Source organism: Rana temporaria, chromosome 6, assembly GCF_905171775.1.
Source record: "Rana temporaria chromosome 6, aRanTem1.1, whole genome shotgun sequence".
Lineage (NCBI taxonomy): Eukaryota > Metazoa > Chordata > Amphibia > Anura > Ranidae > Rana > Rana temporaria.
Window position 1 is genome coordinate 169,603,346 of NC_053494.1, and position 15,171 is coordinate 169,618,516.

At 43.6% G+C, this 15,171-nt stretch overlaps 1 protein-coding gene across 3 annotated transcripts in view; it reads left to right on the plus strand.

The window, feature by feature from the left end:
• Positions 1 to 15,171, plus strand: part of LOC120944038 (FAST kinase domain-containing protein 1, mitochondrial-like) — a 76,602-nt gene that overhangs the window by 42,383 nt on the left and 19,048 nt on the right. For all 3 annotated transcript variants that reach the window (XM_040357800.1, XM_040357798.1, XM_040357799.1), the window contains 4 exons: positions 332 to 446; positions 5,409 to 5,537; positions 11,534 to 11,665; positions 14,078 to 14,191. In XM_040357800.1, coding sequence (XP_040213734.1) covers positions 332 to 446; positions 5,409 to 5,537; positions 11,534 to 11,665; positions 14,078 to 14,191 — 490 coding nt within the window. The remainder of the gene's footprint in view (positions 1 to 331; positions 447 to 5,408; positions 5,538 to 11,533; positions 11,666 to 14,077; positions 14,192 to 15,171) is intronic.

Genomic DNA, 15,171 nt, shown 5'->3' on the forward strand with positions numbered 1-15,171 from the left:
ATCTTCAGTAAGGGAATCGGGAAGTTAAGCCTTGAAAGGTGCAAAATGTGACACTGGAGGGAGGGATACAAAAAGCTGAAGTTCCATTTTTAGGTGGAATTCCGCTTTAGGATCTCTCTCTCCCACTTTAGAAAATATGTTATTTTGCTAAAAATCTATTTATCTTGTAATATAGTAAAAAATAGAGACCTCTCTTTAGCATTGTTTCTTTTTTATTTAAATTACTTTACACTGTCAAGTAGAAACTGCAGTTTATGAAGTATATGAAATAATAATGCTAAACTATAAAGTGTTATGCTATTATTCACGTATATAATTTTTTTTTTTTCAGTTTTCTTTACAAGAGCTGTACACAATTCTAAGCCCTTTCAGCTATCTGACATACGAGCCCCCCAATGCAGAGGAGTTCTATGATGCGTGCATACAGCAGTGTCTAGCAAATCTTCGTAAGTACATATTTCTGTTGGAAAGTATAAGAGGGTTGTTGATGACTAAACATACCAATGTTCATGAGAGAAAGCCTTATAGGCTTACCTATAGCTAAAAATAAAAAAAGCAGACTTTATTACCGCTTTAAAAGGCCACAGGGGGACATCATTAGAGGGTTGAAGGGCCACTGGAGCAACAAGTCAAATTACTCACCAACAACCCTAAAAACAAGGGCCCAGATTCACAAAGCACTTACGCCGACGTATAACACGTTATGCCAACGTAAGTGCAAATGTACGCTGGCGTATGTGTGCGGCAGACACACAAACCAACATGCGCCTAAAATCAGGCTACACCCCGCGGACGTAGCTTGCACACGCCGGCGTAGGGTGGGCTCACAGATGGGCTGGGCGCATGGTGCTGCTCCCATTGATTAGCCATTCAAACATGCAAATGAGGGAAATACGCCGATTCACGAACGTGCGTGTGCCCGGCGCATGCTACGCGAGATGCGCGTAAGTTGTACGTCCGGCGTAAAGTTATTCCCCATAAATGAGGTGCAACCCGGCAACAGACATGCACAGGTCTGCACCAGGGAACACAAGCCGGCGTATTGTGCGTTGGACGTGTGTCTGGCTGGGCGTACGTTATGTTCACGGTGTAGGCAGTGATCCGGCGTAGCTTAGGCAGTTGTGCCGGCGTGGTTGTGAGCAGGGGGGTGCTCTGCATGCGTCCACGTCACGGCGCATGCGCAGTTCGTGATACGTACCTGTCTGGCGCTCGGTCCATCATTTGCATGGGGTCACGCCTCATTTGCATGGGTTCATGCCCACTTCCACCTACGCCGTTGTGCGCCCTCGAAACCCACGCTGGCGCAGTGTTGGGAGCACTGGCTTGCTGAATGCAATGCTTGCCTCTCTGCGCTACGTTGGCGTAGTGTACAGTGTTTGCTCTACGGCGGCGTAATGTGCGCCTTGCTCTCTGTGAATCTGGGCCAAGATGTTCTGCCATCATTTTTGAACAGGAGAATCTCCCTGTTCCTTTCTGCAAAAAATAAATAAATAAAACCTACCACAGGGATAGTGGGAACTCTGCATAATGGCGAAAGCAGGTGTGCAAATATCTCAACAATAGAGTCCCAAAACTGTGAAGTGGTTTTGACTTTCCAGCTTCTGCCAAAAACTGAAATGGCAGTCTTTGGTTAGGTGAACCTTTTGAGTTTAATATCCGGTTTCCTTCTGCTGCACATGTTGCTTTCTGTACACTGAAGTGGCATCAATTAATCCCTGAATGATTAAAGATCTGCATAATTGGATGAAAGTGAGGCTTTGATGGGTGGAAATAAAGCTGACCATATACTGATCAGTTTTTGTCTGTTTCTGATGAATTTTGAGCAGTGGGTGGCTTGGTTAGGTACCTCCAGCGCAACACCTTCAATCCAAAAATCAGAAGAGCCAGGCAGATAATTCTCAGCTGAACAGTGACTGCTGCCAATTGACTGTCACTGTTGGAAGTGCCCACTGTACTCTGACAGCCTCAGGTGCTCACTAGCAGAATACAAATGATTTGGGACATTCGTCCATCCACACTGTTTAGTTGGATGGAGGAATCTGTCAGATTTCTTTCGTTCAGGCCAGTTTAAGGCTCCTGATCTACAAAATCAATATCCTTGTAACCTGAAATCTGCCAAATCTTAAAACAAAGTTAAACCATTGCATTAAAAAATGGTCCCGACCCACCCTGAACAGGTAGACAAGCCAATCCGATGACTTCTTACTCTCTTTTCCCCCTATCTCTTTCCTTTCCTTTTACTATGAGTCCCCTGGTGACTCCCATTTTCATTTATGCAAGTTGAGATATCTTGTTGATAACTATATTAATGCACTTACTGTGTTCTAATAGCATCCGATACGCAACTACTGTTGTGATTGTGTAACGGCAAACGTTGCCTGCTGAGATCTGTACTTTCCCATTTATGTGTACATGTCATGCATTGCGTATGTACATGACAAAAATTTATAAATTACAATTTTTATAAAAAAAAAAAGTCCCCAGGAACTTCATACCGTAATTTACTAATATGTTCAGCATATGTTCAGGTGCCCAAAACTCTACAGCTATTGGGTGGAGATAACTGAGAGGATTAATAGGGTTTTTGGGTCTTCCCTCGACCCAGTGGCGCTGACCTGCCTGCTAGGATGCATGGAGGACAATCAAGTTCCACCTGGCAACCTGGAAGCAATATTAAGATGCCTTTTTCAGGCACGCAAGATAATAGCTCAAAAATGGCAAGCACATGCCCCCCCGTCTGTAGAAAATTGAGTAGTGACCATTAACTTAACCATTTCTAGCGAGAGAGTGTTCTCTACCAGACAAGGGAACTATGGGAAATTTGTGAAACTCTGGGGACCCTGGATGAGGGCTGTGGGGAGATCCCTCATAGGGGGACCTAGTGGCGGAGATGCTCTTGTCCATTGGGATTTCACCTCCTCTGGCAATAAGGGATAACCACAGCCCAACCGTTCTCAATGGGGAGACCCCCGGGGGAGGGGCCTAGTTAGAAGGCTTGTCAGTCAGTCCTTTCTCGTCAATGACTCATGGAGGTAGTGAGGCTACTAGACCGACCCGTCCACTTCCTAGGTAAGGAAACGACGAGGGTGGCACGCTCCTTAGGATTGGGGGAGGGAGGGGGGGGGAGGGAGACACAAGGGAGTAGATACAGGGATGAAGAGTTGAAGGAAGTTAGTTTTTCCTCTTTATTTTTTGCTAAGTGCATTTGTATACTCTCTCCTTATAGTACAAGGTGGTTGTTTTCTATACTATGTTACTTTGCACCAATGTAAACTGTACTTGTCAATTACTGAATTAAGAAAAACAAATAAAAATAAATGATTATAAATATGTTCAGCATATTAGCACATTATGGCCGAATTGCTTGCCAAACTATCCGCTCCTGTTGTGTCAGCGCTCTATGCTGTCCATGATGCTTCAATCTTGTCTTGGTCTACCTCCCAGGTTCGGGCTTTTCAGCCACTTGATTGGCTAGGCTGCGATGATGTCATTCCCGTGCAGTGGCAGCTGGTGGTAATTTTCTTTGAGGGGGCGGCAAACATTACCAGTCACCCTGCTGTTGTTGTAACACCTGTTATTCAGGCGCCCAGCGTCCTGAAAGGGGCCGGTGATCTGCCGAGAAAGTTCCTTTAAGGACTGCACAGGCGCAATCCTTGCCGACGGAAATCTCCGAACCTCGGCCGGCATCCAGGGCGACGTGGAATTTGAGGAAAGTGGCCAGTCGGCCTCGCTTCGCTCGGACAGCTCGCTCCGCTCGCTCGGCCTCCTGCCTCTTTTTTTTAACATCTTCCAATCCACTGGGATGTTAAAGAATGAGCCTGGATGCCGGCCGAGGTTCGGAGATTTCCGTCGGCAAGGATTGCACCTGCGCAGTCCTTAAAGGAACTTTCTCATTAGGGGAACCTTAACGACAAGTCACCGGACGCCTAAATAGGCGGTGGCAGCAGCGGCTGTGGATAGATTCATACTATGCATAAATCTATCCATTAGTCATATAGGGGGTGGCACACCTAATGGACGGGCCGCAGCTGTTCCCACGCATACGCAGGAGAGTTGCATCATGACACCGAGCAGTGCCATAAATATACGCTGAGCTAAGTATGTGTACATTAAAGCTAACAGACAGGGATAAGCAGTTATGACAAAAGAGATCGATGGCTCCTCCTGCTATCAATCTGCCCTGTGAGGAGGGAGAGAACATCTGGCTCAGGTGTAAGTATAGGGGGGCTGGGGGGGATCATGTGGCACAGAAGGTGTTGTGTGTTTTTTTTTTTGTTTTTTTTTACCTTAATGCAGGGAATGCATTAAGATCTAGAAAAAAAAAACCTGAAGCCTTTAGAGCCACTTTAAATGATGCATGCAAAATAAAACTGGTCCACACAAATTAAATGGGAAATATTTTAGCTTTTCCTGACCTGAAAAAGTGTATGGTTTAGAACTTTACTATAATGCCCCGTACACACCATCACTTTATGTGATGAAAAAAAACAACATTTTCTGTGAAGTAAAAAACGACGTTTTTGAAACTTCAATTTTTTCACAATGCTCTAGCAAAGCGAGGTTACGTTCACCACGTTTTTCCATTGAAGCTCGCTTCATAACTAGCTTCTGCGCATGCGCGGGTGTAAAAACCTTGTTTTAAACTTCGTTTTTTGCTACACACGGTCAATTTCTGTAAAGAAAAAAACAACGTTTTGAAAAACGACACATAAAATTGAAGCATGCTTCAATTTTTTTTTTGTCGTTTTTTACAAGACACAAAACAACGTTTCCCCCCACACACGGTCATTTAAAGTGACGTTTTTAAAAATGTTGTTTTTTTTCATCACATAAAGTGATGGTGTGTACGGGGCATATGTATAAGGGGGGCTGGGGGGGATCATGTGGCACAGAAGGTGTTGTGTTGTTGTTGTTTTTTTTTTTTTTTTTTTTACCCAAGATCTAGAAAAAAAAAACCTGAAGCCTTTAGAGCCACTTTAAATGATGCATGCAAAATAAAACTGGTCCACACAAATTAAATGGGAAATATTTTAGCTTTTCCTGACCTGAAAAAGTGTATGGTTTAGAACTTTACTATAAGAAACAAATGGTAGGAACCTCACCATAAAGGCTGGATGATGGAAGTCTTACTATGTAGATATAGTCCCTTTTTTATATTATGTAGTTTTTATATACTATGAGGGACATTTATCAAGCCACTCCGCAACCAGATTAGATGCAAATAAAACTGGTAGTAAAGTATTTGTAGAGGTGTTTTGTGTAATTGTGACCCCTGTGCCTGGAATCCCGGGTATCAGACTGAGAACGATTTTAGCACTGAAGAGGAGACATGTTTACTTTCTGCTCCTGTTTAGCACTGCCTTGTGTGACAGAATTGACAAATGCATCACTGTATGTCTTCTTTACAGATTCAGTGAGGCCTTACCGCGTGGTAATGCTGGCTTATATATTAACTTTGGCAGAACGCTTGCCAGAAGGCTTGGTAAAAGCTATATTCAATGTTGACTTCCTAAGCAGATTGGATCTAGAACTTGATGGTAAGTTGCAAGCATCTGTATGGCAATAGAGAATTGTTTTAGCTGTGTGTCTGAAATTAGGAAATTCCACATTTCTAGGGGTTAATATGCTGTATATGGATGCCCAGCCCACAGTGCAATGTTGCCAACCTACCAGATTGAAATTTACTGGCACGATACCCGAAATTTACTGGCGCAGCCACGTTTTTACTGGCATTTCACAAAAGTTACGAAATTCCATTTTTAGGTGCAAATTTCAGTATTTAGGCTACAAACAAGTACACTAGGCAAATAGCAATGTGATTTAAGGTAGATATTAAGGTAAAAAAACATATTTGTTATTTTCGATATAATAAGGGAAAATTATTTCGTCACATCACCCCCTGCCTTCACCCCCCCTCTGCGGTGCCACAATCTCCCCCTGCCTCCAATCTCCCCCTGCCTCCATCCCCCTCTGCGGTGCCACCAACAACCTTTGTCTTCTTCCCCCACTCTCTGTGGTGCCACCATCCCCCTCAGCGGTGCCACCATCACCCCCTGCCTCCAATCACCCCCTGCCTCCAATCTCCATGCGCAGTTCCAAGCCGAACCGGTCTCGGCTATTTTTAGTGGCACATTCCCGCAACCACAAACTTTTACGAACGGGGGAAAAAAGTGCCCGTTTTTACAAACTGTCCGTAAAAATACGGACAGTTGGCAACACTGCCACAGTGCTTTTATTATTTAGACTTGTGATTGTCAACTTATGAGTAACAGGGGGCTCAAATGCAGCATACTAGAAGAAATGGTCAGACTGTGCTAAGTGAGTGGTTTAAGACCAGAGACGTGTTACATACAGGGAGTGCAGAATTATTAGGCAAGTTGTATTTTTGAGGATTAATTTTATTATTGAACAACAACCATGTTCTCAATGAACCCAAAAAACTCATTAATATCAAAGCTGAATATTTTTGGAAGTAGTTTTTAGTTTGTTTTTAGTTTTAGCTATTTTAGGGGGATATCTGTGTGTGCAGGTGACTATTACTGTGCATAATTATTAGGCAACCTAACAAAAAAAAATATATACCCATTTCAATTATTTATTTTTACCAGTGAAACCAATATAACATCTCAACATTCACAAATATACATTTCTGACATTCAAAAACAAAACAAAAACAAATCAGTTACCAATATAGCCACCTTTCTTTGCAAGGACACTCAAAAGCCTGCCATCCATGGATTCTGTCAGTGTTTTGATCTGTTCACCATCAACATTGCGTGCAGCAGAAACCGCAGCCTCCCAGACACTGTTCAGAGAGGTGTACTGTTTTCCCTCCTTGTAAATCTCACATTTGATGATGGACCACAGGTTCTCAATGGGGTTCAGATCAGGTGAACAAGGAGGCCATGTCATTAGTTTTTCTTCTTGTATACCCTTTCTTGCCAGCCACGCTGTGGAGTACTTGGACGCGTGTGATGGAGCATTGTCCTGCATGAAAATCATGTTTTTCTTGAAGGATGCAGACTTCTTCCTGTACCACTGCTTGAAGAAGGTGTCTTCCAGAAACTGGCAGTAGGACTGGGAGTTGAGCTTGACTCCATCCTCAACCCGAAAAGGCCCCACAAGCTCATCTTTGATGATACCAGCCCAAACCAGTACTCCACCTCCACCTTGCTGGCGTCTGAGTCGGACTGGAGCTCTCTGCCCTTTACCAATCCAGCCACGGGCCCATCCATCTGGCCCATCAAGACTCACTCTAATTTCATCAGTCCATAAAACCTTAGAAAAATCAGTCTTGAGATATTTCTTGGCCCAGTCTTGACGTTTCAGCTTGTGTGTCTTGTTCAGTGGTGGTCGTCTTTCAGCCTTTCTTACCTTGGCCATGTCTCTGAGTATTGCACACCTTGTGCTTTTGGGCACCCCAGTGATGTTGCAGCTCTGAAATATGGCCAAACTGGTGGCAAGTGGCATCTTGGCAGCTGCACGCTTGACTTTTCTCAGTTCATGGGCAGTTATTTTGCGCCTTGGTTTTTCCACACGCTTTTTGCGACCCTGTTGACTATTTTGAATGAAACGCTTGATTGTTCGATGATCACGCTTCAGAAGCTTTGCAATTTTAAGAGTGCTGCATCCCTCTGCAAGATATCTCACTATTTTTGACTTTTCTGAGCCTGTCAAGTCCTTCTTTTGACCCATTTTGCCAAAGGAAAGGAAGTTGACTAATAATTATGCACACCTGATATAGGGTGTTGATGTCATTAGACCACACACCTTCTCATTACAGAGATGCACATCACCTAATATGCTTAATTGGTAGTAGGCTTTCGAGCCTATACAGCTTGGAGTAAGACAACATGCATAAAGAGGATGATGTGGTCAAAATACTCATTTGCCTAATAATTCTGCACTCCCTGTACTTGCTACTGACTGCTGGGGCCAGGGGCCCACTGCAACCACCAAAGGCTGCATGTTGAGCACCAAGAACTCGGACAACCATCAGATGGTACAAGAGAACCTCCTTTCCTCTTTAGTGATTGGGGTTTCACAGAGGATATGTTTGCACTAAATGTTGGCAAGTAGCAGGGCATAACTGTGTTTAAAGTGGTTGTAACCCCCCCCCCTGAAAAAAAAAAGCAAGACAAAGGCATAATGAGCTAGTATGCATGGCATACTAGCTCATTATGAAATAGTCACCTTAAATCGAAGCCCCCGCAGTGGTTTCAGAACACAGCTCCGGCTGGCGACATCGCTTCTGGAGTTATTTCTGGGTATCATGGGCTCCGACGCAGTGATTGGCCAAAGCTGCGATGACGTCACTCCCAGGCATGCGTGCGGGAGCCGCCGGTAACTGCACACTAGTCAAAAGTGGATTGTAAGGGTTTACAACCACTTTAAAATACAGAGGTGGTTCCATTGATTGTCCCTTGTAGCAATATATTAGGGTTGATTTAATAAAGGTAAATAGACTGTACACGTTCCAAGTGCAGTTTGCACCAATTTTCCCCAGTGCTTAAAGTGGCTGTACAACCACTTTTCCCTACAGGTAAGCCTATGATACGCCGGTGCCGACATAATCGGCACATGCGCACTGGAGAAAGGGCACGATCCGTGCCGTTTCTATAGTGCTTGTGCTGGGACGTCACGTGACTCCGGCCAAAAGCAGAGCCAGAGTCCACGGCCCCCGGAAGGAAGAGGGGTTGAAGATGGACGTGATTAGACAGCGGGGACAGGGCTGACATCGTGGGCTTCTTCTGAAGGTAGGTGGCACATAATGGGCTAGTATGTGATGCATACTAGTCCATTATGCTATTACTTTGCAGGGAACAAAGAGGAAGTAAAACCCATCAGGGTTTACTTCCTCTTTAATAAATGTGGAAAAACTGTGCTGTTTTCCATCATACAGTCATATGCATAATTTTTTTCTTTTTTTTTTTCTTTCTTGCATCTGATTGGGTAATCGTTACAAAGACAAGCTTTACCACAGTACATTTACTAAGGAAAATGAGTGGTACTGCACTTTCAAAGTACACAGTCGATTTGGCGTTAGTAAATCATCCCCATTGTTTCCACCCTTTTAGGAATCGGATACATTTTTGATTATTTCAACAACACAGTATAACCATGCAGATTAAAGCGGAGCTCCACCCTAAAGTGGAACTTCCGCTCATCGGAACCCTCCCCCCCTCCGTTGTCACATTTGACACCTTTTCAGGGGGGAGGGGGTGCAGATACCTGTCTAAGACAGGTATTTGCACACACTTCCGGGAGTCCTCTCTGCGGGTATTCTGCAGGTAGTGCGTCACTTCCCGTCCCGCTCGTTGTGTTCTGGGAAACACTCGGCTCCCAGAACACAGCGGGGACCAGTGAGGACGGCGCTGCGCGACTCGCACATGCGCTGTAGGGAATCGGGCAGTGAAGCCGGAACGCTTCACTTCCTGATTCCCTCACCGTGGATGGCGGTGGGGGCAGCAGATGGACTCCAGGACAGGTAAGTGTCCATATATTAAAAGTCAGCAGCTGCAGTATTTGTAGCTGCTGGCTTTTAATAATTTTTTTTAACGTCGGAGCTCCGCTTTAAGGTGGGGAAACGGCTAAGGGAATCAAAAAGCCCTCCAACTGAATCGGCATTTAGCTCAGTAAAGCCTTGGAACAGAAGGTATGGTCATGTCTCATTCCATTACATATAAAAAAAGGATCATTTCAGGACAATGGTTGGAGCAATGCAGATTATTCCTTTATTCCCCATCAGCACACTCAGAACTGCTGGTGTATAGTACAAAGTCCTAATAAATATTAAAGAGCTATTTACAGTAAAACCTTGGTTTGAGAGTAACTTGGTTTAAGAGCGTTTTGCAAGACGAGCAAAATGTTTTTAATAAATTTTGCCTTGATATACAAGCGATGTCTTAAAGGGGTTGTAAAGTAAAACACTTTTTTTCATAATAAGCATTCTTTACCTGCAGACATTCCTCTTTTCACTTCCTCATTGTTCGTTTTTGCTCAGAAGTTGCTTTATTTCTTCTCTGTTCGGTTCACTTCCTGCTTGTCTGATTGTTACTGACCACCGTGAAGGGAGGCTTTACTGCGGTGGTCAGTAACGTGCTCACCCCCTCCTGGGAACTACATCTGTGCGGCAGGACGCTCTCTACGTGTTAAAGACTTCAAGGTGGTGTGAATTACTGGGCGTGCCGCAATTCATACTGGGAAATGTAGTTCTTGCATGAACGAGCACTGCAAACCAAGAAGTGAATGAGAGAACAGAAACTAGAATGTCGAAGGTGATCTAGATGAAGGAATTTAATAGGTATTTACTCTTTTTTTTAACAGAATCATTACACTATTCTGTCTGTCTACCTTAAAGACATTAATTTTAGCCAAAAAATGTTTTCCTTACAACTCCTTTAATATAAGAGTAGCGTCATGTCGCAACTGAGTATAAAAAAAGAGGATCCTCTAAGTGTAGCAATATGGTTACATTTAATGAAGGTACAACATTTACCAACTTATTGCTACACTTAGAGGTGCCTCTCTTCTCTTTTTTTTTTTTATACCCTGTAAAAAAAATGCTTTGATATACAAGTGCTTTGGATTACAAGCATGTTTCTGGAACGAATTCTGCTTGCAAACCAAGGTTTTACTGTACATCCAAACTGTAGACAGAAGTTTCAGGGTTTTTGCCCATCAGTGCATGTCTTCTAAGGAATAGGGCTTGGAACACAAGATATTAACAGTAATCCATGCCATTCTTTTTGCTATAATATCTAACAGTACCTGTGCATGAAGGCTATTGTAAGCTCCTTTTTTTACTTCCTTTATAATGTTTCAAGCGGGAGTTCACCCGAAAAAAAAAATGTAAGATTAGATTCATGCTCATTTTTGTCTAGGGGAATCGGCTAGTTTTTTAAAAAACTAAGCAGTACTTATCGTTTTAGAGAGCGATCTTCTCCGCCGCTTCCGGGTATGGGTCTTCGGGACTGGGCGTTCCTTCTTGATTGACAGTCTTCCGACGGTCGCATCTATCGCGTCACGAGTAGCCGAAAGAAGCCGAACGTCGATGCGGCTCTATACGGCGCCTGCGCACCGACGGTGGGCTACTTTCGGAAAATCGTGACGCGATAGATGCGACCGTCAGAAGCCTGTCGGAAGACTGTCAATCAAGAAGGAACGCCCAGTCCCAAAGACCATACCCGGAAGCGGCGGAGAAGATCGCTCTCTAAAACGGTAAGTACGGCTTCGATTTAAAAAAATTCCCCCTAGACAAAATGAGCCTTAATCTAATGTTAAAAATTGTCATTTCCGGGTGAACCTCCACTTTCAGCTTTCTAGACAGCAGCTATGTAAAAATTAGAAATCAAACCTGATGAGTCTTGGTACCAACAGTCTGATTAAATACAATGACATCATGCCTCCTTTCTGATGCTTTTTTTTCTTGAGAGTCTTTTAAAAGCTCGGGTTCACATCAGATGGGCATTAGGAATTGTAGATCTGTGACTTTAATTACATCGACTTGCCTCTTTCTTGTTTGTTTTTGCAGTCTCTAAAGCTGAGACACGTATGACGGTAAGGAGACGTCTAATGGAAGTAAACCGAGCTTTATGTATCGAGTGCCCAGAATATCAGATTCCGTGGTTCCATGACCAGTATTGTCAACAGCTGCAGCAGACAGGTGAAGTCTTGGTTGAGTTTGGTATTTAACCACTTCCCTACCGCCTCATTGTGAAATGACAGCGGCAGGGACCCCTTCTCGATCCGGGTGGACGTCATATGACGTCCTGCGTTCCCGGTGATCTAGGGCGCGCGCTCCGCCGGCTACGCTCGTGACCCGGCGCGGGTGCCCGGCGGCTGCAATCGCAGCCGCCGGGTGCCCGTGATTGTCGGTAATCAAGGCAGGAGTGTGTGTGTGTGTGTGTGTGTGTATAAACACACAGATTCACCTCCTGTCAGCGGTGAGGAGACCAATGTGTGTTCCCAGTACAGAGGAACACACATCGGTCTCCTCCCCTTGAGAGTCCCCTCCCCCCTACAGTTAGAACACATCTTAGGACACATATTAACCCCTTCCTTTCCCCCTAGTGGTTAACCCCTTTCCTGCCAGTCACATTTACACAGTAATCAATGCATATTTATAGCATTAATCGCTGTATAAATGTGAATGGTCCCAAAAACGTGTCAAAAGTGTCCGATGTGTTCGCCGCAATGTCACGGTGACAGTAAAAAAATCGCAAATCGCCGCCAATACTAGTAAAAAATTAATTAAATAAAAATGCCATAAATCTATCACCTATTTTGTAGACGCTATAACTTTTGCGCAAACCAATCAATATATGATTATTGCGATTTTTTTTTTTACCAAAAATATGTAGAAGAATACGTATCGGCCTAAACTGAGGGGAAAAAAAATTTTGTTTTTAAAAAAAAATTGTGATATTTATTAAATTAAAAGTAAAAAATATTGTTTTTTTTTTTTTTTAAATTGTTGCTCTTCTTTTGTTTATAGCGCAAAAAATAAAAACCGCAGAGATGATCAAATACCACCAAAAGAAAGCTCTATTTGTGGGAACAAAATGATAAAAAAATTGTTTGGGTACAGTGTAGCACGACCGCGCAATTGTCATTCAAAATGCGACCGTGCTGAAAGCTGAAAATTGGCTTGGGCAGGAAGGTGCGTAAGTGCCCGGTATGGAAGCGGTTAAAGAGAAGCAATGACCAGGATATGGGCTGCAGTTAGTTTAGTCACTTGCCTACTGGGTGCTTTCTCCCCCTTCCTGACAAGGCCAATCATGCTTGTTTTCTATTACAAGGGATGTTTACATTCCTTGTAATAGGAATAAAAGTGACCCATTTTTTTTTTTTATTTTTTTTAAACGGTGTAAAAATAAATTAAATTAAATAAGAAAACAAACATTTTTTTTTAAAGCGCCCCGTCCCGACGAGCTTGCACGCAGAAGCGAACGCATACGTGAGTAGCGCCCGCATATGAAAACGGTGTCCCAACAGCAAAAGTGAGGTATCATCGCAATCGTTAGAGCGGGAGCAATAATTCTAGTCCTAGACCTCCTCTGTAACTCAAAAGATGCAACCTATAGAATTTTTTTAAACGTTGCCTATGGAGATTTTTAAGGGTAAAAGTTTGACGGAATTCCACGAGCGGGCGCAATTTTGAAGCGTGACATGTTGGGTTTCATTTTACTTGGCGTAGCATTATCTTTCACAATATAAAAGACAATTGGGCTAACTTTACTGTTGTCTTATTTTTTTATTAAAAAAATTGATTTTTTTCCAAAAAAAGTGTGCTTGTAAGACCGCTGCGCAAATACGGTGCGACAAAGTATTGCAATGACCGCCATTTTATTCTTTAGTGTGTTAGAAAAAAAAAAATATATATATATATATATAAATGTTTGGGGGTTCTAAGTAATTTTCTAGTAAAAATTTTTTTTTTAATTTTGTAAACACAGAGTCTGAAAAACAGGTAAGGTCCTTAAAGCAGGGGTTCTCCCTAAAAAATGTTTTTTTTTTTTTTTTTCTAGCATCTTATTCAGCATAGTAGCTACAGTATGCCTTCAGAGGGCTCGTGATTGCCGGCCGGCTATGGCGCGTCACGGAAATAGCCGAAATAGGTGTTTGCTCTTCACGGCGCCTGCGCAGTCAGCTGTCTGTGCGCAGGCGCCGTATAGCACCGGGAAGAGCCGAGACCTACTCCGGCTATTTTCGTGAAGCGTGACGCGCCATAGCCGGCCGTCAATCACGAGCCCTCTGAATAGGAACGCCCATTCCCCGCAGGGAGTCTGGAATTTTACTACGCGATATAACAATGAGTGAGGCGCCAAAAAAATATATAAAGGCATACTGTAGCTCGCGCTACTATGCTGAATGAGATGCTAGAAAGTTGTTTTTAGGGTGAAACAACGCTTTAAGTGGTTAAGAAAAAACAAAGTGGATTTTTTTTGGGGGGGGGGGGGGGGGGATTTAATACTGTTATTTGGTATAGGGGTCTGTGCTGGTGAAAAAAATTTACTTTGCAAATGATAAGACGTAGAGTTTTTTTCATTTATTTTTTTTATTTCCCCCTCTTTAGACGGTGACTATAAAAACCCCATACTTAACCAGATTCGGCACCTGTTGGGAGAGGCCCTCGGTGGAATACATTATACGAGAATGTCCATTGTTACACCATATTATTACTCTGTAGGTAAGACGTGACCAATTGGGGACTTTAGACGTATGATGTACGTCCTTAGAAACTTCAATGGGCATACTGCAGGGACATGCCCTGTATCACCGCAGTGACTGCCCTGTAAAACAAATGTCCAAACAAAGCATAGAAAAACTCCTAGACGTACTGCCCAGACCATTCAGAGACTTTCAAAGTGCTTACATGTCTCTGATTAGAGAGAGTGTTTGTCTATGTATGGGAAGTGGGGGATGAATAAGCTTTTCTTTGTAGTAGCTGTTCAGAAGCTTCATGGAGAAATATTATGCAACAACATTATTATGATCTGCATATGATGTTGGTTAAAGAAAACTTCATTCACACCTAGGCAATTTAAATCACGGGTGGAATCGCCCTGATTCTGCCCGCGATTCCAGAATTGCAGCAAAACGCGTATTTGCGATGCCATTACTTGTTACTGCAGAAGCTTCTTTTGAGCCTTGTGATTTTGCTTCGATTGCAGCGTGACAACCACTGCAAAATCGCACCACGATTGGGGTGCTATTAACCACTTAAGGACCGCCTCCTGCACATATACGTCGGCAGAATGGCATGGCTGGGCACATGTACGTACAGGTACGGCGTGCCCGTGACCCGGTTCGAAGCTGCGGGACCAGCGGACCCGATTGCCGCTGGAGTCCCGCAATCGGTCTCCGGAGCTGAAGAATGGGGAGAGCCGTGTGTAAATACGGCTTCCCTGTTCTTCACTGTGGCGGCAGAATCGATCGTGTCATCCCTTTTTAATAGGGGGACACAATCGATGACGTCACACCTACAGCCACACCCCCCTAACGTTGTAAACACACTTCAGGGAACACACAAACCCATCAGCGCCCCCTAGCGGTTAACTCCCAAACTGCAATTGTCATTTTCACAATAAACAATGCATTTTAAATGCATTTTTTACTGTGAAAATAACAATGGTCCCAAAAATGTGTCAAAATTGTCCGAAGTGTCCA